At 36.9% G+C, this 24366-nt stretch overlaps 1 protein-coding gene across 2 annotated transcripts in view; it reads left to right on the top strand.

Annotated features, from left to right (window-relative positions):
* The window catches only part of MGAT4C (MGAT4 family member C), a 793076-nt gene that overhangs the window by 753299 nt on the left and 15411 nt on the right, over positions 1-24366 (top strand). Inside the window, exon 1 of one of the 2 annotated variants that reach the window (XM_081587382.1) lies at positions 14622-14848. The exons of the other annotated variant lie outside the window; for it this stretch is intronic. Coding sequence (XP_081443508.1) covers positions 14831-14848 — 18 coding nt within the window. The 5' untranslated portion in view covers positions 14622-14830. Of the gene's footprint in view, positions 1-14621; positions 14849-24366 lie in introns of those variants that run through there. 2 annotated transcript variants of the gene reach the window in all.

The following is a 24366-nucleotide window of genomic DNA, read 5'->3' as shown; positions in this document are numbered from 1 at the left end:
GCATCAATTCTTCGGTGCTCAGCTTTCTTCACCGTCCAACTCTCACATCCATACATGACTACTGGAAAAACCATAGCCTTGACTAGACTGACCTTTGTTGGCAAAGTAATGTCTCTGCTTTTAAACACGCTATCTAGGTTGGTCATAACCTTCCTTCCAAGGAGTAAGCGTCTTTTAATTTCATGGCTGCAATCACCATCTGCAGTGATTTTGGAGCCCCAAAAAATAGTCTCACACTGTTTTCACTATTTCCCCATCTATTTCCCATGAAGTGATGGGACAGATGCCATGATCTTAGTTTTCTGAACGTTGAGCTTTAAGCCAACTCTTTCACTCTCCTCTTTCACTTTCATCAAGAGGCTCTTTAGTTCTTCTTCACTTTCTGCCATAAGGGTGGTGTCATCTGCATATCTGAGATTATTGATATTTCTCCCGGCAATCTTGATTGCAGCTTGTGTTTATTCCAGCCCAGCGTTTCTCATGATGTACTCTGCATATAAATTAAATAAGCAGGGTGACAATATCCAGACTTGACGTACTTCTTTTCCTATTTGGAACCTGTCTGTTGTTCCATGTCCAGTTCTAACTGTTGCTTCCTGACCTGCATATAGGTTTCTCAAGAGACAGATCAGATGGTCTGGTATTCCCATCTCTTTCAGAATTTTCTACAGTTTAGAGTCAGGGAAAAAATGGAAAAAATATTAGCAAAAAATGCCAGACATTTCTGAGAGAATTGATAGAACTTGATTACTTACAACATGTGTGATGGCATGTGTCATAAGTGAGGGCAATGAAGGAAGAGTTAGGGATGATGCTGAGATTTTTTTCCTTCAGGCAGCAGTGAAGAGGCATTGTGTTGTCATTACTCAAAATAAGACAGCAGGCCCAAAAACACAGATAACAAGAGATGATGAGAAGGGCAGCAAATGAATTTGATTTTCTAATAGAACATGCCAAGTTGCAAATATCTGTACATCCAGGTAGAGATGGTGGCCTCAGAAACTGGCTTCTACAGATAGTATGCTGTAGTAAATTAACACCAATTTTGTCTTTGTTAATATCTATCTCCCACTCCCAACAGAACACTGACACATAATGAACATGTGCATGACAATTTTCTTGTAGAAAATAATATATATTTTGAAGTCAATACTATCTGTAACTCCATGACTAACTCACAGTAAGATTATGACAAGGATTCTGTTTCCATCTTTACTGTCAGTATTTGACTATATTACCTCTCAGATACATGTAGCAAACTTTGAGTGGTTTGGTTACCTTATTGTATTTACAGGTTCCCTCTGATAGGATCAGTGTTCTTCCTTTCTAGCCCTGCTAAACAGAGATACTTTTTTAGGCTGAATTTAATTAGATACTTAATTAGAATTTAAAAATCTCTTTATTAAGACACTCTAAGCTTTTTGAGAAAAATATTATATTCATATTTGCATCCTCATGGTTTATCCATGTGACACTTAAATTAACAAATGAAAAATTTAAAAAGAATGTGATTTGACACACAAGTGAATGAATACACAGAAAAGCAGATCATTGTAATTCTTCACCTAACCTTATCTGAACAAAAATACTCAACTATATGATTCTGAAGATCACTTTCTAGAGATGCAATTCTGATATTAAAATTTGACTATTGCAAATAAGTGAGTATATTATGTAAAGAGGTCTTACATTCAGAGATCTTTCATGTGTATAACAATGAACATATTCAAATTAAATTAGAATAAAATTATTTTAAAGAACTACCATATAGCAGACTATTTCATAAAAAATCTATAGATACAGAACAAAATAATATACTGAAGCTTTGGATTGTTCAAACTGGTTTTATAATGTTTTAAATTTCTCTGAAAATGAAAAAAATAAACACAAGTTACACTGGAACTTTTTTTTAAATACAATTTATCTGCTTCCCTGTGTAGTTACAAACTTACTATAGAGACAGCCACCTAATTATTCCAATAAAAATAGAGATAATCTTCAGGAACTAAGAGATCATATTTTCCCATTTACATAATTTGATTTCAAAAAGCATGTGTGTGTGTGTGTATTTGCGTGTGTGTGCTCAGTTGCTCAATCATGTCTGACTCTTTGCAATCCTGTGGATTGTAGCTGACCAGGCTCCTTGGTCCATGGGATTTTTCCTATGTCAAATGGTCACTCAATTGCTAATCCACTGTCAATGTTCCATTTAGAGTGATTTTCCTAATGTCTCTGCATTTAGAGGGGATTCGCAGGTGGCTCAATGGTAAAGAATTCTCCTGCCAAGGCAGGAGACATAGGAAACACAGGTTCCACCCCTTGGTTGGGAAGGTACACCAAAGAAGGAAATGGCAACCCATTCCAGTATTCTTGCCTAGAGAATCCCTTGGACAGAGGAGCCTGGAACTCTGCAATCTATGAGGCACAATGAGTCTGACACGACTGAGCACGCATGCACGCACCCTGCATTTAGGGACTAATTTGTTAAATCTATTTTCTGATTTTAATTCATTTGTAATTTCCTAAATTAATCTTGAATCTCAAAACTGTGCAAAATAAAAGTTTTAGTATATGGCATTCTATTGCTGAAATAAACAGAAAACACCTTTCCTTCCAAGTTTAAAGTAGAAAGAATGCAGGTGGTTAGGATTGTGGGCTCTGAAATCAACTTCCTCTGAGTTGAGTCCTTCCCACCTCTATCACTTCCAGGTGATACATCTTTGTGTGTGCATGTGTGCTAAGCTGCTTCAGTCCTGTCTGACTTTGAGATGTAAACTTTCATAATAATTACATGAAAAGTAAAAATATACATAATGAGGGTGTGCAATGAAAAGTCTTTGGTCATTTTTTTTTAGCTATGATATGGATTTTTTCTTATTTCCTTCATTGTGGCTTTTGTTTTAATGCAATGATCTTAACTCCTAACCTCCAGAATCTCCTAGCAGGATCAAACTTCTACCCACACTTTGGAGACAGCATAGTAAACAGAATAGTAAAATAGTGTCTTAGAGTTAGAATCATACTCCTTGAATAAGGATTATTCAAATTTTAATTAGAGATGTTTTTGTCTGCATTCTCAAATGGCAAATTCATTAATTAATAATCCATGCAAAATGTTGGGGAATGTTTCTAAGGTATACATTTTTCTAAATAAAATAAATATAAAGACAGTTTGCTTGACTGGAAGAAACCCACAATCTGTTAGGAAAAAATACTATGTAAAGAAATCCTTGCAATGAAATGTTGAACATGATATAATGGATAAGTTACATCAGTTTCACAGATGACCCATAGATAGTACTGACTCAGTTCAGTTCAGTTCAGTCGCTCAGTCGTGTCCGACTCTTTGCAACACCATGAATCGCAGCATACCAAGCCTCCCTGTCCATCACCAACTCCCAGAGTCTGCCCAAACCCATGTCCAGCGAGTCAGTGATGCCATCCAGCCATCTCATCCTCTGTCATCCCCTTCTCCTCCTGCCCTCAATCCTTCCCAGCATCAGGGTCTTTTCCAATGAGTCAACTCTTCACATGAGGTGGCTAAAGTATTGGAGTTTCAGCTTCAACATCAGTCCTTTCAATGAACAACCAGGACTGATCTCCTTTAGGATGGACTGATTGGGTCTTCTTGCAGTCCAAGGGACTCTCACGAGTCTTCTCCAACACCACAGTTCAAAAGCATCAATTCTTCGGTGCTCAGCTTTCTTTATAGCCCAACTCTCACATCCATACATGACCACTGGAAAAACCATAGCTTTGACTAGACGGACCTTTGTTGGCAAAGTAACGTCTCTGCTTTTAAATGTGCTATCTAGGTTGGTCATAACTTTCCTTCCAAGGAGTAAGCGTCTTTTAATTTCATGGCTGCAATCACCATCAGCAGTGATTTTGGAGCCCAAAAAAATAAAGTCTGACACTGTTTCCACTATTTCCCATGAAGTGATGGGACCAGATGCCACAGTACTGACTACTTCTACCTAAAAGAGGGAAGAATCTCACACCATTTTATAGGGGAAGCATCACTTAAGCTGCTGAGGTGAGGAGTAAGGAAAATGTTTGAACAGATGTAGCACATGGTCATAAGATGGAATGCTGTCAACTGTAGAGAAGGGCCAGAGAAAGTGACAAGAACTTTCAATAAACTGCAAAAAAATTTGAATTCTGCATCATCAGCAAATGAAGTCATGAATTATCTCATGCTTGGGAGTGACATGGTCAAATTTGTTTTAAGAAAGACTAGAAAAAGGAGTATAGAAAAGTGATACAAAAACTGCAAGACATTCTTTAAAGATGGCAGTTGATGGATCAGTTTTAACAACATGTGTTTAATGCTTCCTGGACTAGATACACTAGCTTTCAAAGGCTGGAAAATTTAAATATTTTAAGTCATTGGATAATGTATAAAATCAAATATTATATTAATTATGTCATTCATATCTATAATAGTTTCTATTGATGAGTTATTACTGCACATGTATAATATATTTCTAGGAAAAATGAGCACATTAAAGTCTAAACTATTATTTCAAAGATAAGCTTAACAAAATGAGATGAATTTTAGAACTAGTCAAACCTCTGAAAAATTATAGTAAAAGCAATTATGGCCATGGGGCATCAAAAAATTCTGAACTGTTTTATGAAGCATGTACAATTTCTGTGAAAAATCAGTCTACTTAATAAATGCCACCATACACAAATGCACTGTTGTTGCTACCTTAATTACAAGGACCCCTTTCAGTAATGTCTCTGGCTCTGGAGGAATTAAAATCACACAGATTGGAAGAGCTAAGAAAGCTTATTTAACTAAGCTGTCAAAAACAATCTCACAGATCTGCTTAAATTTATTGGGAGGTAGTGAGGTCTATTTGAAATGCTGACAATAAACACAGAACCAATTCTAAATGTGTTACATTTAATACACAGAAATATATTACAAGGTTAAAGGAAGTTGGCAATATCTATCATAAATGCACCTACCCTTTGACACAGAATTTCACTTATAAGATTATATTCAAAAATTATGCACAAAAGTATATAACATGAATCTTTGCTGTAGCATTTTTTATAATAGAGAATATTTGGAAATAGCTAACAAATGTATTTATAAGGCAAGGGTCATATAATTAAATGTTTCAACTAGACTGTTCAGCTATTTAAAAGAAAAAAAGTACCCTACTTGTACTGAATATGAAAAATTTTCCAGCATATATTAAGAGATAAAAAACAAGTTAGTACATATAATGACTCAGGATATGTGTTATTTTAAGAAGAAGGTGTGTGTGTGTGTGTGTGTGTGTAGAAAAGGCTCTGGAAAATTAACTTACCTGGTTGGGGTTGGGGGGGGAATGGTTATCTCTAGCAGGAATTTAGGGGTGTGGTAAAGGAGGGAATTCACTGCTTCTATTAGTGTATATCCTTGCATTATCTGCATTATTTAAAAATGAAAGTACTCATTTAAAAATGAAAGGCTCTCTTTCTATCCCCATTTCTTATGCTGGGACTTGAACATTTCCTCTGTTTATTATAATATTTTAGAATTTATTTTGATTTATTTTTACTTATTTATTCTTGGTTGCGTTGGGTCTTCATTGCTGCAAACGGGCTGTCTCTTGATGTGGCGAGCAAGGGCGACCCTTATTGCAGTGGCTTCTCTTGTTGCAGAGTGCAGACACTAGGTGCATGGACTCACTAGTTGTGACTCCCCAGCTCTAGAGGGCAGGCTAAGCAGTTGTGACACATGGACTTAGCTGCTCTGCGGCACGTGGAATCTTCCTTGACCAAGGATTGCACCCAGGTCTATTGGTAGGCAGATTCTTACCCACTGTACCACCAGGGAGGTCCTGTTTTTATTTTTATATTAGCAAAAACATGAAATTTCAGCACTAGTGACATAAACATGCCATCATAACTGCAGAACATTATTCCTCCTAATGAATCATTGCCATTTACTACCATGGGTTAGTTTGGCAGGTGAAATTTATGCATAAGTATCTTTTGTCATATGAATGTATACTTTATTTTGTATAGGAAAGCTAAGCATTAGAATCTAGTTAGTAATGAATCACTGTCACTATATGAAGAGAGACAAGATAGTATAATGTTTGAGCATAATATATAAAGTCAGATAGACCTTTGGCTTGAATCTCAGCAACCATGTGACCCAGGACGAGTTTATTAAACATTCCCTAAAGCCTGATTTTTTTCTTGATTGAAAAATTAATATCATGGTATCCACTTACTAGATCTTAGGAGGATTAAAATAGATAATGCTTGTAGAAAGTCCTGTAGCACATTGCCTATCACATAATAATTCCCTAAAGTTTAGAATTCTTTTAGTGCTTTTTCTTAGCTTTACATTAATATCCTGTTTTCTGCAATAAGTATATAATTCCTGAAACAACATATGAAAATATTATTATATGAATTTTTCAATAATGGTACATATTCAAAGCTGTTTAATTCTTTAATAATATCTTTTGTGTGTAAATTTTTCTGAATATAGAATATAACTATGTTAATATGAGAGAGCTAGACATTAGCCTTGAAGAAACATATTTTATATAATTATTTCATTTTATTTGATTATCTGCACAGTTCTAAGAATCAGTGATCTTTGGAGTACATGTGGGAAATAATGCAAAAAGATGACAAGATTGAACACAGGAAAATTGGGTTTTCACTATTGAAACTACTAATTTCTTTCTAAAATGTGTTTTTCATGTGAATTTTCATTATGTATTCAGGCTGTAGCTTCCTAATCAATAAAGTAATTCATACCATAGGAGAATAAAAAAGAGGGAAGACTGGAAAGTTGGTATAAAAATTATATTTAAGGAACTGATAATGAATCTAGGTTAACATGGCTATTTTTAAATTCATTTACTTCTTTTTTAAAAATTACCTAACAATCTACTGAGGGGAAAAGACTAAGTCTTGATTCTGTTTCCATGTGAGAGTAAATCAAATGAACCAAGATTGTCTAACAACTGTTAATATTATTAGGCTTAATCCTTTCCTTAAGGGTCTGGGAATTGAAAAAAATGAACTGATACATTAAAAATTTTTAAGACTTCTGACAACAAGGTGAATAAAGGGAATTGAGACTTTAAAATACAGTTTTTTAAAATGTCAATTATACCATGGCTAGAAATATCCCTAGGCCACAGATACAGGTTTCCCATTTGAGCATTTAAGTATGGAAATGACTGTCAATTTCACCATGACCGAGTTATAGGACAGTGAATATAGGACAAACATATTTGTCTTCTTATATCTACGTTATCACTTTAGTCAACCTGAAATTATGTATCAATCTGTATGATATATAAACTTATGGCCTAAGTTGTCCTTTTCAGTACTGGACTATAGTAATAAGTTTTCATAAAAGTGAAAATTGTATATCCCATAAAATTCATATATGAGCAGTAATGTTACAAAGAAGAATCGAAACATTCTTAGGCTCAGAAAACATTCAACCTTTGCCATTAAAACTAATTCCGTCTAGTATTTTTGCTTCACACTCTTTTGCATAATTTTTAAAATATATGTAGAATTTTAGGTGCTTTTTAAACAAATATATTATTTTAAATATATTATATGCCTACTAACAAAACTGAAAAATACAGAAGAATATAAGGAAGAAAATAACAATCATGCATAATTTGTATGAAGTGCATACAGCTAGTATTAATATTTTATTGTAGTTCTTTAATATCTTTCTCTATGCATTTTAAGTTAAAGTTTTATGTGTATTTAAGAACAGTAAATATATAAGAATATTTACAGATTTTAGATGAAAGATAATATTATACAAGATAATAGGACACATAATATAGGACATTTTCATTCAGGGAGAGTTTTTAAGATACAGAAACAAAATTTTCATTCCTTAAATTTCTTGACAAGGAAGTTACCTTTAAGTTACTTTCAGATGGGTATAAACAAGAACCAAACTTCACTGGCAATTACCTTTGTAAACCCCAAACTGCGTTAAAGTTATAACCATCATAAACAAGTTCATGAACTGAAAAAAAATCCAGTTATGGCTTCAAGCGGCCATAAACAACAGGTAACATCCTATTTGAACATTGGGTACAGTTTTATAAGCAGATTTCTTGATTCTAGAAAATCCAAAGGTACAAAAGAGGGATTGAGTTTTGTAGTACTTAACATAAAGTCCAACTTCATTGCTCAAATTTAAAGTCAATATGAATATTGTTGTTTAATCGCTAAGTCTTGTCCAATTCTTTGCAACCCTATGGACTGTAGCCAACTGGCTCGTCTGTCCATGGGATTTCCCAGACAAGGATGCTGGAATGGGTTGCCAATTCCTTCTCCAGAGGATCTTTCCTACCTTCCTTCTCCAGGGGATCTTCCCAAACTGGCATCTCCTGAATTGGCAGACAGATTCAATACAATGAGCCACCAGGGAAGATGTTAGTAAAATTTTAAGAAAAAAGAAAACCTCAGGGACTTCCTTGGCGGTACAGTGGGATGGTGTCTAGGAATCCACCTGCCAGTGCAGGGGACACAGACAGGTTCGATCTCTGGTCTGGAAAGATTCTACATATGGTGAAACATCTAGAGCCCACACAAAGCAAAGAATACCCAGCACAGCCAAAAATAAATAAATAAGTTATTTTTTATAAAAGGAAAACAATTTCATAAAACAGAAATGTTACACTCTACAAGCTGCTTTCTGCTCTGCCTTTTTCTGTAATCTTCCCCCACCCTTATCCTGTTACCTGTCACCTCTTCTATGGGATATTTCCTGAAGATACCACTCCAAAGTAAACAGCACACCTCCCTTCTTTCCCTCTTTTGTGTTTCTCCTGTAATTTGTGCACATTTCTAAAGTCATGGGCTTCCCAGGTGACGCTAGTGGTAAAGACCCCGTCTGCCAATGCAGGAGACACAAGCAATGCAGGTTAGATCCCTGGGTAGAGAAGATCCCCTGGGGTATGAAATGGCAATTGGCTCTAGTATTCTTGCCTGGGAAATTTCATGGACAGAGGACCCTGGTGGGCTACATTCCATGGAGCCACAGAGTCGGACACAACTGAGCAACTTTTTTCTAAAGTCATACGTGTAATACTTTATGGATTGAGTTTTGGCATGTCTTCCTTCCATTTACCTTACACTAAAGAGCGATGCAAAAACATGGGCATATTAATCTTTTCTTTCTAGCACAATGTCGTGCATATTGAAACGTAAATAAATGCTGAAAGGTCAAAGCAATATTTAACATCTAGGGCAACATAGATGAAATAACCCCTTAGTGATGTTTCTAAAAATTCCTGATACTAGCTACCAGGAAAATATTTCTAACCACATCATATGTTTTTTATTGTATTTCCCTCTGTAAGGTTTTATTTTGTTTTGTTTTCTGTTCTAGTTAAGCTAGATATGAAATTGCAGTCATTGTGCCTAGTATAGATCCCTGGTACTTAATTGAACTCCATATTTGAAGAAGGATAAATAAATTGGTGATGAATTATGTATAACATACTTAATCATTCTGATTTTAGAATTTAATAACAAGCTTAATAAAATGAATTCTTACTTAAAGAAAAAAGCAATTGTTCTTCTAATACAGTGTACTATTTAAATAAAAAATATTCATCCATATATCATATTGTTGTTGTTGTTTAGTCACTAAGTCATGTCCAACTCTTGTGACCCCATGGACTGTAGCCCACCAGACTCCTCTGTCCATGGGATTTCCCAGGCAAGAATACTGGAATGAGTTTCCATTTCCTTGTCCAGGGTATCTGCCCGACCCAGAGATCGAACTTGTGTCTCCTGCTTGGCAGGTCGATTCTTTACTACTGAATCACCTGGAGATCTACCATATATTATATTGTTATCTACTCTAATTGGTATTTGGCATTACTAAATTCAAGTTAAAGTTTACCTGATACATTGGCATACAAAAATGTGCAGCAATTTTACTGAGACAACATATTACAGTCTTTTATACTATACCAGTGTATAAATGTTTGTACAATTCCTTTGGGGGAAAAATAGTCCTCTTATATATTAGTGACAGGAATATGATCATTAATATTCCTCAAGAGTGTTGCTTTATCCAAATTTTAACTTGATTTGGAAGCATCTTTACATCTCTCAGATAAACTATTTGAGCAGACTGGAAAGTAAAAAAAGTTACAGATGTAGAAAGAAAATCTATCATTTATCATACCCATATAGCATACTTGCTCAATAGTACCTGGACACAGGACTTTATCTAATGCTCGGTTCTCTTATTTGAAATGTAAGAATGACTGTAAATATACTCGTATCTACCTCACGAATTTTGCGGAAGATTAAATGCAATATACCTCACAACCCTCCGAATGAATTAGTTATCACTATTCTTTTCTTCCTCACTGCGACTTAAAAGAACTTTCAAAGCTATACCTTTCCTTAGCACTAACTCCTGCATCCTCTCTAAAGTAGTTAGTTCAGTGTTTGTTTTTATCGGTTCTACTCTAGTCTGACCTTTTCTAGCTCATTGGAAAGAAATTAGAAATTTGTAAGAGATACTGGTAAATTAAGTACATGTCTTAGCTTCAGTGTAGAAAATGACTGCTCTTTCTTCCCAATCCTCATCTCAAGTTTTGCTGTTTTTATAGTTAGTGGCAGAAAACCTTCAGCCTATCAACATTACACTTTTTCTATATGCACTGAAGCTTAAAGGAACCAAAAAATAAATCTTTCTGGTCATCATTGTGACCCCTACGGAATCGTCTAGCCTCTATAATTTTCCACTTCACTACCACCTATAGCTACACATGGACAGTACAACTTGGGATTGTTAAAAAAATAAAAATAAATGGAAGAAACAATTACATTTGTTCCTATCAATATTAGAATATCTGAACCTTTTGTACAAAACATGATAATCATGTTTTATAAGACCCTTTTCATTTTCATGGGGTACTGAAGCTTTTGCTCTGTCAGCAACCTTCTTTTCTGTTCACTGGAAAATATTGGATACTGCCCTAAGGACATGTGCAGCCGTCCACAAAGCAATGTAGGAAAACAAACTGGGCACACATTAAACAAGGCAAGCCAAGCAAGTCAGATGCGCGTCGTGGCACATGTCAGACAGAGGAACAGCTGACTGCAAGACTTTCATGTTTGCTGACAGGAGGTTAAGTATTGGATACAAGCCCATGCGATGTGAAGAATGTAATTTACTTTTGCATTCTGCTTTGATTTTAAAATAGACTATTAAATGTAATATAAATTATAAGCTTAGTGCCCTGGGGGAGATTAATGTAGTCACATTCATTCAGATAGGTAGGAATATGGTTTTGCTTTCTTCTATCTTTTTATTTATGGGCCATGGAATAGTTTGCATTGGGAAGCGTGATTTTACCCTAAATAACTGGAGGGAGAGAACTGAACTCATTAACATTTGGTGGTTTGTCCAGGTAATATAATCCAGGTAACATTCCAGAAACATGATAATAAGCATAAGCATATGCACTCTAAGCAAATGGCTCTACTGTGTAATAATTCACTTGTTACTTTGTATCAGGATAAATTCTTTACCATGAAAGGATTTTCTTAAGTTAATGAAAACTAACATAAGACTCCCCCACAGTGTCTTCCCAAGAAGAAATGTAAGGAAGTTTGTACAACCAACACTTTATCTGCCTCCATGAGCAATGATTTGAGGTCAATAATAGATATTCATAATGTCACAAAGAATCTTTATCCCTATACATATGTATGCAGATATGTGAAGTGTGTGTGTTAGTCACTCAGTCATGTCTGACTCTTTGTGACCCTATGGAGTGTAGCCCACCAGACTCCTCTGTCCATAGGATTCTCCAGGCAAGAGTACTAGAGTGGGTAGCCATTCCCTTCTCCAGGGGATCTTCCTGACCCAGGCTCCTCTGTCCATGGAATTCTCAAGGCAAGAATACTGGAGAGGAGAATATCCCCTTCTCCAGGGCATTTTCCTGATTCAGGGATTGAAACCAGGTCTCCTGCACTGCAGGCAGATTCTTTACTGTCTGACCACCTACCATTTTTAAAGTCTTCCTTTAATTTGTTACAATATTGCTTCTGTTTTACCTTTTGGATTATTGGCTGTGAGGCATGTGGTATTTTGGCTCCCTGACAAGGAACTGAACCCACATCACTTGCTTTGGAAGTCAAAGTCTTAACTGCTCATGACCACCAGGGCAGTCCCTGTTTACAATAATTAAAAAAAAAAAAAAAAAAACTCCACTAAGTAATCAAGTACTATGATAGAAGTTCAAAACAATGTTTTACATACAAGAAGCTCATAATCCAACAGGAATTAAGACTTACAAATACAATATGAAGAAGCAGAAACTATTAAGTTGATTAAGAGACATATAGATAAAATGGTAAGAGTTTAAAAAAGTGATGAACAATTTTTGACTGAAAATGAGATTCAGAGAAATCTTTATCAAGAAAGTACCATCATGGTAACGTAAAATTAAATTCCAAAAATGTGAGCACTGGTAAGAGAAGAGAGCAAATCCATAAAGATTAAATGAAAAGAAATGTGGAGATTGGTACTTTTCTTAAGCTAATGCTTAGAATACACCGAGTTTAAGGAGGAAAAGGAATTATGCACAAAAGCACATCCACATACATAGCAAGGTCTTTGAGAAATAAAAAACTGTGTGGCACCGAACAATATCCTTCCTGGTCTTATGTACTTCTAAATAGTTCAATTCCTAATTTTTTCTAATTAGGAGCAAGAATTCCAAAACTAACACAGATTGATTTTCACTTTTATGTGACTTAGCTTAACCTCTAATGCAAGACTGATGACACTCAATGTTGAGTTCCAAAAGGGAATCTGACAGACCTTACATGAAGGTTTGTTCCATTTCCCCAGGAGCCATCTTCATCTTCCCCAGGGCCAGTTACACCTATGTGTCTGGAAATTGTATAGCTGCCCTGGGACTCTCCTATCGGCACACAATATGACTTTCAGTAGCTTGGGTCTTGTCTCAGCCAAGTCCTAGTAAAGCCAAACCATCTTGTCATGATTCAAGCAAGACTTTCAAAAATCTTCTGGCTCTGAAATTTTTCAGAGGTAGGTGATTTTAAGCCTATGATAAAACTTGAAGACACAGGAGCATCGGACTTGTTGGATAGAAAGTTCCAATAAATGTATGATTTTTTTTTTCTAAAAAGGGTGTTGTCCTATTTTAATAACTGTTCTCCATTCCACTGATCTGTGCATGGTAGTCATCAAAGATTTTGAACCCAAACCCAGAAAAGGTTACTATCGTTAAGTTTTACTTGATCGTTCCTTTTCACCCATCCATCCTCCAGGGAAATTAATTCCTTGGGTCTTTTTTTTGAATTGTCCAAAAGAATCGGCAACTTTTCCACTGGTGTTCAATGTAGAGTTACAGTAGTTTAAGGGTTGCGTGTATGAGAAAGTGGTATAGCCCACAACCACTCAAACTCTGATGAATCCAAATTATAGAGACAGTCAACTTTGTAGGACTTCAAGATTAGTTGAGCTATAGACTTGTGATCACTTGCTTTGCATTTTTAAAAGATGTGAATTGTATACATTATGAGTGAAATATTATGAGAAAGCAGTTTAACCTCATTAAAAGTCAGAGGGAGGACACTGGAGTTGGCAGCCTGATACCTTGGGTTGCCATATTGAAACTCTCTGGATAAAGCTAGTAAGGTTTCAAAGTGTTTCTTCCTCCAGTTATTGTAGCAATTGCTGAAGCTCCAGTTTCAAGCAATCGGAACTACACTGTGGTGGCAACTTTGCAATGTGCTTCTTCCAGTTAGGTGACTTTGAACAAAATCACAAACTATAAATTTCAATGTCCTCAAGCAAAAGATGTCAGGCTTCTGCTTTCTATGGATGGATTCTTTTCCATCCTCCAGTCCAGAAAGGTGATGCTATCCTGCGATGTATTCTCTGCTGGTCCTTTGACTCCTCATTGAGCTCTAGGTGATTATTCCTGGCCTCAGCATGCACAGCTTTCAGAAAAAGGAGACAATGCCTGAAGCACTGGAGCCACCACCATAGTGGACCCCAATTATTTTGTTATTTCCTATGGAGAAGAATTTTTTTTTTCAATTCAATATAAAACTACCCTTACAAGAACAGGTGTTGCAAAAAGTCAGATGTGACTTAGTGACAACGACCACTCATCACAAAATAGGACGAACCTTGGTTATTTTAGCTCAGGAGTGGGAAGTAGGATGGATATAGAAATGGTAGTTTGACTCAAAAGAACTTCCTAGGCCTTCTACCTCCTCTACTCTTCCCAGTGTCACTTTCTCATGAAATGCAGTATAAACATTAAAGTGCAGCTAATTCTACAACTTGAAAAATGAATTCATAAAATCGTTCTGCAAGAGGCATTAGGTTCTTCTTCCCTGTTTTTTTCCAAAGAGCGTTACTGAAACGGATCAACTGAATTTGTCTTCTGTAGACAGTTTCCACTGTGTAAGTCCTGGGGTCCAGTAGCGTGGGGATGTTCGTGTTTGAATGCACCGGCTGGCTGAGCTCTGTTCAGGGCCGGCTGTTCCTCCTTGATAACAGAGGCACCCAATGGGGCATTGTTTTATCATTGTGATGACACAGGTGATTTGCAGGCAGCTTTCTTGACTTCTGCCTGGGGGCACATCAGGACCTTGTTGTTACGTTTTTTTTCTAATAACCTCACCAAGCAAGCATCTTCTAAACACCTCAGGACTGGGAACGCATCCTGACATCTCCGCTGTGCCATCTCACCACTTCCGGTTTAGGAGCTGATACTTCCATATCCTCTTCCAGTTTAGGTTCTGATACTTTAGAAACATGCTAAATAGTGAAAAGGTAGGAAAAACCATCAAGTAATCTATTGCTGTTTCCAAAGTTAAAGTATTAACCTGAACTCCGGTGATGACAGTACGAACTGAAGGGGAGAAATTGTGGCAGGCTGTGAGAGAGAAATTGAGGTCTGGAGACAAGGTTCTCCGACTAGGAGAGACCAGGAGATTTTTTTTTTTTTTTTTTTGGATAATTTGACCAGGAGATTAGAAAGCTAGGTCTACCAAAAATGAGACGGATAAGTGGAGCAGGCTGGAAGAGGAAATCATCTGTAGTTTTAGATTCCTGGTATTTGAGTGTGTGTGTGTTAGTTGCTCAGTCGTGTCCCACTCTTTGCGACCCCATGGACTGTAGCTTGCCGTGCTTCTCTGTCCATGGAATTATGCAGACGAGAATACTGGAGTGGGTTGCCTTGTCCTCCTCCAGGGGATTTTCCCAACCCAGGGATGGAACCTAAGTCTCCCGCATTGAAGGCAGATTCTTCACCATCTGAGCCACCAGGGTCTTTGAATAGGCAGAGGGAAATCTACATAGAGGTAATAGTCCGTACTGAAAAATTAGAAATAGACTCAGGAAGAAATACTACCTGAGAATCTAAATTTTAAATTTTGCTCAAAAAATGTTTGTAGGAGAGATCATGTAATGTCAAAAGTTTGCAAAGGGAGACAAGAAGAGAAGGTTAGATGGAGCAGTGAGAAAGAATATTACAGATGGTAAAGATGATTATTAAGAAGATCCTGTATATCTTGGTGTGATAGCCACTTCATGTCCTACCCTTTGCAACCCCTTGGACTGTGTAGTCCATGGAATTCTCCAGGCCAGAATACTGGAGCGGGTAGCCTTTCCCTTCTCCAGGGGATCTTCCCAACCCAGGGATCGAACCCAGGCCTCCTGCATTGCAGGCGGACTCTTTACCAACTGAGCTATGAGGGAAGCTCTTGGTGATTGTTTGAAAATTGAGAAAACCAAACTCAGACAGTATCAGTTTTAAATAGTGAGAAAGAATAGTACCTTCTCACCGATTTACCTGTTTCATTGTCAGTAAATACAGCTATATTTATATATGTATAATTATGTGTATATAAATCTAGAGGAGTATATGCCACACTATAATTTCAAAATTCTTTGTGAGATATATGAATATATGATATACATTTTATATGTAAGTATATTTATCCATGTATTTATATATGATGATGGGAATTATAGAAATAATTGCTTTCTATTTAAAAATGAATTACTTGGTATGGTGACACAACAAAATAATTTTACACAGTTGTGTATTTGATGTTTTGTTATAGTAGTTTCATATATATAAACATTTAGCACCTGGGTCTTCCAAAGGGAATGTGATTCTTCCATAAAAATAAACCAGTGAAGTCTTATTGAACCAGATGTGCCAACTTTGCATACATTTGGGGTAGAGCATAGGGTTAATATACATTCTTATTTCCATGCATGTGTGCCTGCACAGTTGCTACAGTTGTGTCCAACTCTTTGCAACCTGATGAACTATAGCCCCCCCAGGCTCCTCTGTCCATGGGATTCTCCAGGCAGGAATACTTCCCATGCTCTTCTCCAGGGGATCCTCACCGCCCAGGGATCAAACTCCAGTCTCCTGCATTGCTGGTGGATTTTTTACTGATGAGCCACTGGGGAAGCCCTCATATTTCCACAACTATTCAATCAGTACTGTTGTAGTAGAAACTTGTGACAAAGGGACTGTTTTTGAAAACACTTGCAGTAAATCTGCTAAACAAAATATGTTCAGTATTTCCCATCGTATGTACAAAAGATAAAGTATATTGTAGCATATGCTGTTAACAGATGAATCTCTGGTGACATTTAGGGTATATAAAGATGATACATCAACTTGAGGAAATAATTCACTCAAGCCATGATAATAAAAGTTCTTGTTTTTCTAAATAAAACTAATCTGTAGCAATCAACCCATTACCTTTGAATAACACTTACAAACCTTTCTGAAATTGTTTAAGGAAAAGTGGTAAAATTCTAACAAATAAGACATTGTTTGAATATGGAACCAAATACACTTCAAGTAACTTATGCTCATTTGTGAGACTAATATTTTCAAGTAGCAACATTCTATTGTAAGTTTATACTATCAGGATATTGTCACCTGCTTAAAAATTTGAAACCAAATTTTTACCTTTTTTTTTTTAATAATTGCAGTTTAAAGGATGGTGGACTTGTGTATTCCTTGTTTGATTTAGTGGTTTTCTATAGATAATCAGTATTATTAGTAGCTTTTATCAACATGCTGTCTTTTTATACTGGAACCTGAGAGACATATTTTTCCAGTGTCTGAGGATTAAATCTAAGTTTCAACGGCTACCCACTAACTCTATCTTGCTATATAGCTACCTTGCTTTTAAATCTCTCCCCTAGCCATCATATTTCCACCTTACTATTGTAGACCACCATATTTCTTTCAAGGAATAGGGCTCTATCCTCCTGTGTTGGATTATTTCTTTTATTGTGAAAAACCTTTTAGTTTTTGTGACAGTATTCAGTTCAGTTCAGTTCAGTTGCTCAGTCGTGTCCGACTCTTTGCGACCCCATGAATTGCAGCACACCAGGCCTCCCTGTCCATCACCAACTCTCGGAGTTTACCCAAACCCATGTCCATCAAGTTAATGACGTCATCCAACCATCTCATCCTCTGTCATCCCCTTCTCCTCCTGCCCCCAACTCTTCCCAGCATTAAGGTCTTTTCCAATGAGTCAACACTTCGCATGAAGTGGACAAAATATTGGAGATTCAGCTTCAACATCAGTCCTTCCAATGAACACCCAGGACTGATCTCCTTTAGGATGGACTGATTGGATCTCCTTGCAGTCCAAGGGACTCTTAAGAGTCTTCTCCAACACCACAGTTCAAAAGCATCAATTCTTTGGCACTTGGCTTTCTTCACCGTCCAACTCTCACGTCCATACATGACCACTGCAAAAACCATAGCCTTGACTAGACTGATCTTTGTTGGCAAAGTAATGTCTCTGATTTTAAACAAGCTATCTAGGTTGGTCATAACCTTCCTTCCAAGGAGTAAGCGTCTTTTAATTTCATGGCTGCAATCACTATCAGCAGTGATTTTGGAGCCCCCAAAAATAAAGTCTGACACTGTTACCACTGTTTCCCCATCTATTTCCCATGAAGTGATGGGACCAGATGCCATGATCTTGTTTTCTGAATGTTGAGCTTTAAACCAACTTTTTCACTCTCCTCTTTCACTTTCCTCAAGAGGCTCTTTAGTTCTTCTTCACTTCCTGCCATAAGGGTGGTGTCATCTGCATATCTGCGGTTATTGATATTTCTCCCAGCAATTTTGATTGCAGCTTGTGCTTCCTCCAGCCCAGCATTTCTCATGATATACTCTGCATATAAGTTAAATAAGCAGGGTGACAATATACAGCCTTGATGTACTCCTTTTCCTATTTGGAACCAGTCTGTTGTTCCATGTCCAGTTCTGACTGTTGCTTTCTGACCTGCATACAGGTTTCTCAAGAGGCAGGTCAGGTGGTCTGGTATTCTCATCTCTTTCAGAATTTTCCAGTTTATCATCCGCACAGTCTAAGGCTTTGGTATAGTCAATAAAGCAGAAATAGATGTTTTTCTGGAACTCTCTTGCTTTTTCGATGATCCAGTGGATACTGGCAATTTGATCTCTGGTTCCTCTGCCTTTCTGCCATCTGGAATTTCATGGTTCATGTATTGTTGAAGCCTTGCTTGGAGAATTTTGAGCATTACTTTGATAGTGTGTGAGATGAGTGCAATTGTGCGGTAGTTTGAACATTCTTTGGCATTGCCTTTCTTAGGCATTGGAATGAAAACTGACCTTTTCCAGTCCTGTGGCCACTGCTGAGTTTTCCAAATTTGCTGGCATATTGAGTGCAGCACTTTCACAGCATCACCTTTTAGGATTTGAAATAGCTCAACTGGAATTCCATCACCTCCACTAGCTTTGTTCATAGTGATGCTTCCTAAGGCCCACTTGACTTCGCATTCCAGGAGGTCTGGCTCTAAGTGAGTGATCCACATCATCGTGACTATCTGGGTTGTGAAGATCTTTCTTCTGTGTATTCTTGCCACCTCTTCTTAATATCTTCTGCTTCTGTTAGGTCCATACCATTTCTGTCCTTTATTGAGCCCATCTTTGCATGAAATTGTCCCTTGGTATTTCTAATTTTCTTGAAGAGATCTCTAGTCTTTCCCATTCTGTTGTTTTCCTCTATTTCTTTGCACTGATCATTGAGGAAGGCTTTCTGATTATCTCTCCTTGCTATTTTTTTGGAACTCTGCATTCAAATGGGTATATCTTTCCTTTTCTCCTTTGTTACATAGTTTCAATTAGGAAGTATGATACCTCTAGCTTTGTTCTGCTTTCTTAGGATTATTTTGAGGCCTCAAAGTCTTTGTAGTTTCATACAAATTTTAGAGCTTTTTTCTATTTCTGTGAAAACTGCCATTGGAGTTTTTAACAAGGTTCATATTTGATTTATAGATCACTTTCAGTAGTATGGACATTTGAACAGTATTAATTCTTCTGATCCGTTAAGAAAGAATATCTTTCTATTTGTGTCTTCTTCAATTCCTTGCATCAATTTCCTGCCCTGCCTTTTAAAAATTGCCTCCTGGAAGCATACTGGAGAAATTCTGTGTCTTACTTCTTTTGTTTCTTTTTTTCTTAAGCATAATTGCTCTATACTGTCAGTATCTGGAAAAAAAAAAAATCATCAACTGTTGATGAAATACAGTTCTTCCTGGAAAGTGGGGAAAGTTTAGTTCTTTTCTTTCAGTTACTGATTTTGGGGATCAGATGATGGTGCAGTGGTCACATCCAATTAATTGTAGCAAATAGGTTTCTTACTTTCTCTCCTTTTTTATTATCACAATATAATCATGAATTTATACTAATTCAGTATTTTACTATCAGAGTCATCTTTTTATCACTGTTTTTTCCCCAAATTTTCTCAATGTAAACCTCAAGTTGTTTTCTGTGACCCCACTAAACTCTTAGAGCTTCCTTGCTTCATGGCACAACAAAAAGCCAAATTTCAGAGTTCCTTCAGGTATTTCAATTTTCTTCTCAGTAAATTTGTTTGACATTGGTCTGAATTTTTTTTTTTTTTTTGCTGTTTGTGTGTTTTCTTGTTCCTGAATGTTCATTTGTTTTCTTCTGGAACCATCTAATTCTGTGTTTGAGGTGAGAAAGAACTTTGGGTAGATTACTAGCTTTCTTAATCTTTTTTGTATTATGATGTACTTTAATGTTGTTTAATAAATGACACATATTTTGGTCTGTCTCTTGACCTCTAATTTGGGCTCCTCAGCCAGTTCTGCTTGTCTTTAATGTTATTGCTTTTATTTACATACAAATTGGACTTTGTATTATTTTATTTTTCTCTTGGTTATGCTGAGGGTATATACGACAGAAGATTTATTTGTGCTTTGATGGTTTTGAACGATTTTTGGAGGATTATAAGTTGGAGGATTGGATATTAGAACTTAGGTGACTACCATTGTTCTCTAAGGACTTTATTTCTGATTTTGTTAACTCTTGGAATTATAGTACAAAGTTTTGGTGGTGTTGTTTTGTCTTATTTTGCATTAATGCAAAATGCACAAAAGTATTATCTTCAAAGCTTTATATTTTCCACTTAGATCAGTTGAAACTTCCCTGATTGTTCAGCAATAAAGAATCCACCTGCATTGCAGGAGACACAGAACACATGGGTTGGATCCTTGGGTTGAAAAAATCTTCTGGAGGAGGAAATGGTCACCAACTCCAGTATCCTTGCCTGGAAAATCCCATGGACAAAGGAGACAGGTGGGCTACAGTCCATGGGGTCCCAAAGAGTCAGATATGACTGAACACACACACATGAACTCATCAAAGAAGACAAACAGTACTACTTGAAATATCATATATGACCCACCTCATCATGTTATAGGGGCTTCCCAGGTGGTACTCTAGTGGTAAAGAACCCACCTGCCAATGCAGGAGACATATTGATGCAGGTTTGATCCCTGGGTCGGGAAGATCCCCTGAAGAGGGCATGACAACCCACTCCAGTACTCTTGCCTAGAGAATTCAATGGACAGAGGAGCCTAACAGGCTACAATCCATAGGGACACAAAGAGTCGGACCTGACTAAAGTGACTTAGCAGCATCAGCAGTACCATATTATATATTTATGTGTATTTTAAGTTAAATAGGTTTAATCAAAATTTTGCTTTCTGCCAAGAAAATTATGTTTATATTTATTATATTATTTTTGTTTTGTGCAACAGATCAATGTCACAAGTTATTAATTGTCTATTGGCAACAATATATTTAAAATAGCATAAGAAGCCTAATTAATAAACTGTATACCAATAGTAGTTAATAGGGCAGACTCTGATATTTCTAAGATTTGAAAGTTGGCATCATAGCTTATGGAGACACTTCAAGAAAGCCTTGTTTTTCTTAAATTGTAAAATTGGTCTAATAGTAGTATTAAAGTTTTAGCATTGGTATGAAGATTCAATGAGCTACCTATGCAAAGTGTATCACCCAGCACTTAGAAATATTTAATAAATGTTAGTAGATATGCTTATTATCTTTATATACAATTATCTACATTTGAACTTTGCAAATGCAATTTGTGTCACATCATTTGCATTTTCTCTTTGTCTCAAAAGAATAAAATTAAGATGGAATTCTTCTTGACTTAGCATTTATATTGAACTTAAAACATTCAACTTTCAGAAACATAATTATAAAGTATTATGTATTTTTTTATCTTATTTTCCCGTAAAAAAGTTTGCTGTTTATGCTTCTGTATTTAAGAAATAAAATGTCTTATTTTCTGACAAACAATAGGGAATTTTGAAAATTAAAACTAACATTTAAAAATATTATGATATATATGCTTTTAAAAATATGGAAAGTTTAGAAAAGTAAAAAGAAGATTGAAAACTCCTGATCATTCTGCTACATTGAGATAAGGACTGTTAACATGTTATAGATTGTTTCCCATTTGTCTTACAGACATCACTGCTTTGCTATACCATAATAAGACTTTGGCTCACAAATACAATTGTTTTATCTTTGAAAAGATTTTTAGAAGTATAATTGCTGAGTTAAGGGGTATAAATATATTTCATGCTATTGTCGTCTTCCCAAATTGACATTTAGAAATATTGTGTCACTTGTGTGTGATTAGATTCTAACTCTTCGTCATTTCAAAATTCAGATAAAAATCTTTTTGTGTTGTTATAACCCATTTTATTACTTAACCTTTCTCATAAGTTCCTTTATATACCATCAAATATGCATTTAGGGCTACATTGTGAATGGCTTCAATCTAGTAACACTTCAAATTATTGAAACATCTTCTCTACTTTCACTTGTTGGTTTTCATTCAAATCTGTGACGAAAACACCTCCACACGTATGCTGATGACAAAGCATGAGAAAAATAAGTGGGCAATGTGGAGTTGTGGTTCTAAGAGCTCTGACACTGATGTTGAGAGCCTCTGGTGAGATGAACCTGGTTGGAGGGGACATATGCACCAGGGTGGATAGCTGTGGGCCAGGATAGAAGTTCAGGCACAGGCTCCCAGGCCAAGCTTCCTCCAGTAGGGCCTTGGCTTGAGGACTCAGGCCTGCTACATAGTTGATGGGTTCTGAAAGCCCTGCTCTTAGCCAACACTCAAGGCTGCATTCAGCGACTACCTCTATTCTTCACAGAGCTAGACTGTGAGGCTGAAAATCCCTCCCAAACACCTTTTCTGCAAGAATCTTCTCTCTCAATGTTGTCAAGACATTCCCAGGTTCAGAATATACACCTTTAACCCAGTCTCTCAACCAACCGAGGGTCCTGGACCATCCATCCACAATACTTTTATTTTTTATTTAAATAGGCCAGGCCTTAGTTGAGGCATGTGGAATCTAGTTCCCTGACAAGGGATCAAACCCACACCTCCTGTATTGGGAGCATGGAGTTTCAACCACTGGACCACCAGGGAAGTCCTACAATGCTTTTATATTCATGTTCAAAGATCTGAGTCCATATTTCAGCCCTCTCTGGACCAGAATGTGTAACATAAACTTTATATTAACCTATGGTATCTCCCAGGATGGGTCCTGAAACACCTCAATTCCACCTCTTCCTTCCACCCAAACCCTCAATGCTCCTGGACCTGAATCAGGCAATCATAAAATATAGAGAGCAGCACCAGAGTTCTGTGCTGCAGCCATTAAATTAAAAGACACTTGCTCCTTAGAAGGAAAACTATGACAAACCTAGATAGTGTATTCAAAAGCAGAGACATTACTTTGCCAACAGACATTTGTATTGTCAAAGCTACAGTTTTTCCACTAGGAGCGGATGTGAGAGTTGGACCATAAAGAAGGCTGAACACTAAAGAATTGATGCTTTCAAATTGTGGTGCTGGAGAAGATTCTCAGAAATCCTTTGGACTGCAAGGGGCTAAAACCAGTCAATTCTAAAGGAAATCAACTCTCAATATTCATTGAAAGGATTGATACTAAAGCTCTAATGCTTTGGCCACCTGGTGGGAAGAGCTGACTCATTGAAAAAGACCCTGATGCTGGGAAAGATTGAAGGCAAAAGGAGAAGGGAGCAGTGGAGGATGAGATGGTTAGATAGCATCACTGACTCAATGGACATGAATTTGAGCCAACTCCAGGAGACAGTGGAGGACAGAGGACTCTGGGGTGCTGCAGTCCATGGAATAACAAAGAGTTGGACACGACTTAGCAATTGAACAACTACACCAGAGTTCTGAGACTGGCCACTGAATTAAAAAAGATAAGTCTTTCACCAGACCCTACTTCAAAACAGTCCTTCTCAGGTGACCCTAAGACTTCTGCCTCAAGCATCCAGACTCACGAGCTAACAGACCTCAGCTGCATCCAGACTCTGCACCCTATAGACAGCCCCTCCAGGTTATCAGGGTCTGGGCCCTACCAGAGTATCATTCTCTTGAAATGAGCCACAGAGGGAGAGTCTGTAGCATTAATTCTGCTCCTTATCTTTACTGGGCAAACTGAGGCTGGTTACTGCTGCAGTGAACATGAAAGGGCATCTTATCCTACCCAAACCCAGAAAAAAAAACCTTTTACAAGCAGAATACTTTATCTGTAGATTCAAGATCAGATTACAGTACAATTCAGATTATAGAATGAGACAACCGAATTTAACTTTAACAATGTTTTGGTTCAAAAGTGATATGTATGTATTTTCTTATTGGAAAAGATAATGATGAGCCTGTCAACACATTTTTGACACATAAATGCAAATTAGAAACTGACCCTATTCTAGAACTGACATTACAAACCAAAAGATGAGATGATTTAATGTATGGTCTGGTATTAGGCCTACTCTGATGGCCCAGATGGCAAATAATCTGCCTGCAATGCAGGAGACCAGGGCTCAGTCCCTGGGCTGGGAAGATGCCCTAGAGAAGGGAATGGCTACCCATTCCAGTATTCTAGCC

The sequence above is a fragment of the Giraffa tippelskirchi genome, chromosome 4, assembly GCF_054371585.1.
Source record: "Giraffa tippelskirchi isolate mGirTip1 chromosome 4, T2T-mGirTip1v1.2.pri, whole genome shotgun sequence".
NCBI classification, from domain to species: domain Eukaryota; kingdom Metazoa; phylum Chordata; class Mammalia; order Artiodactyla; family Giraffidae; genus Giraffa; species Giraffa tippelskirchi.
Note: the sequence above shows the minus strand (reverse complement) of the source record. Positions and strands in the feature narration are given on the sequence as shown.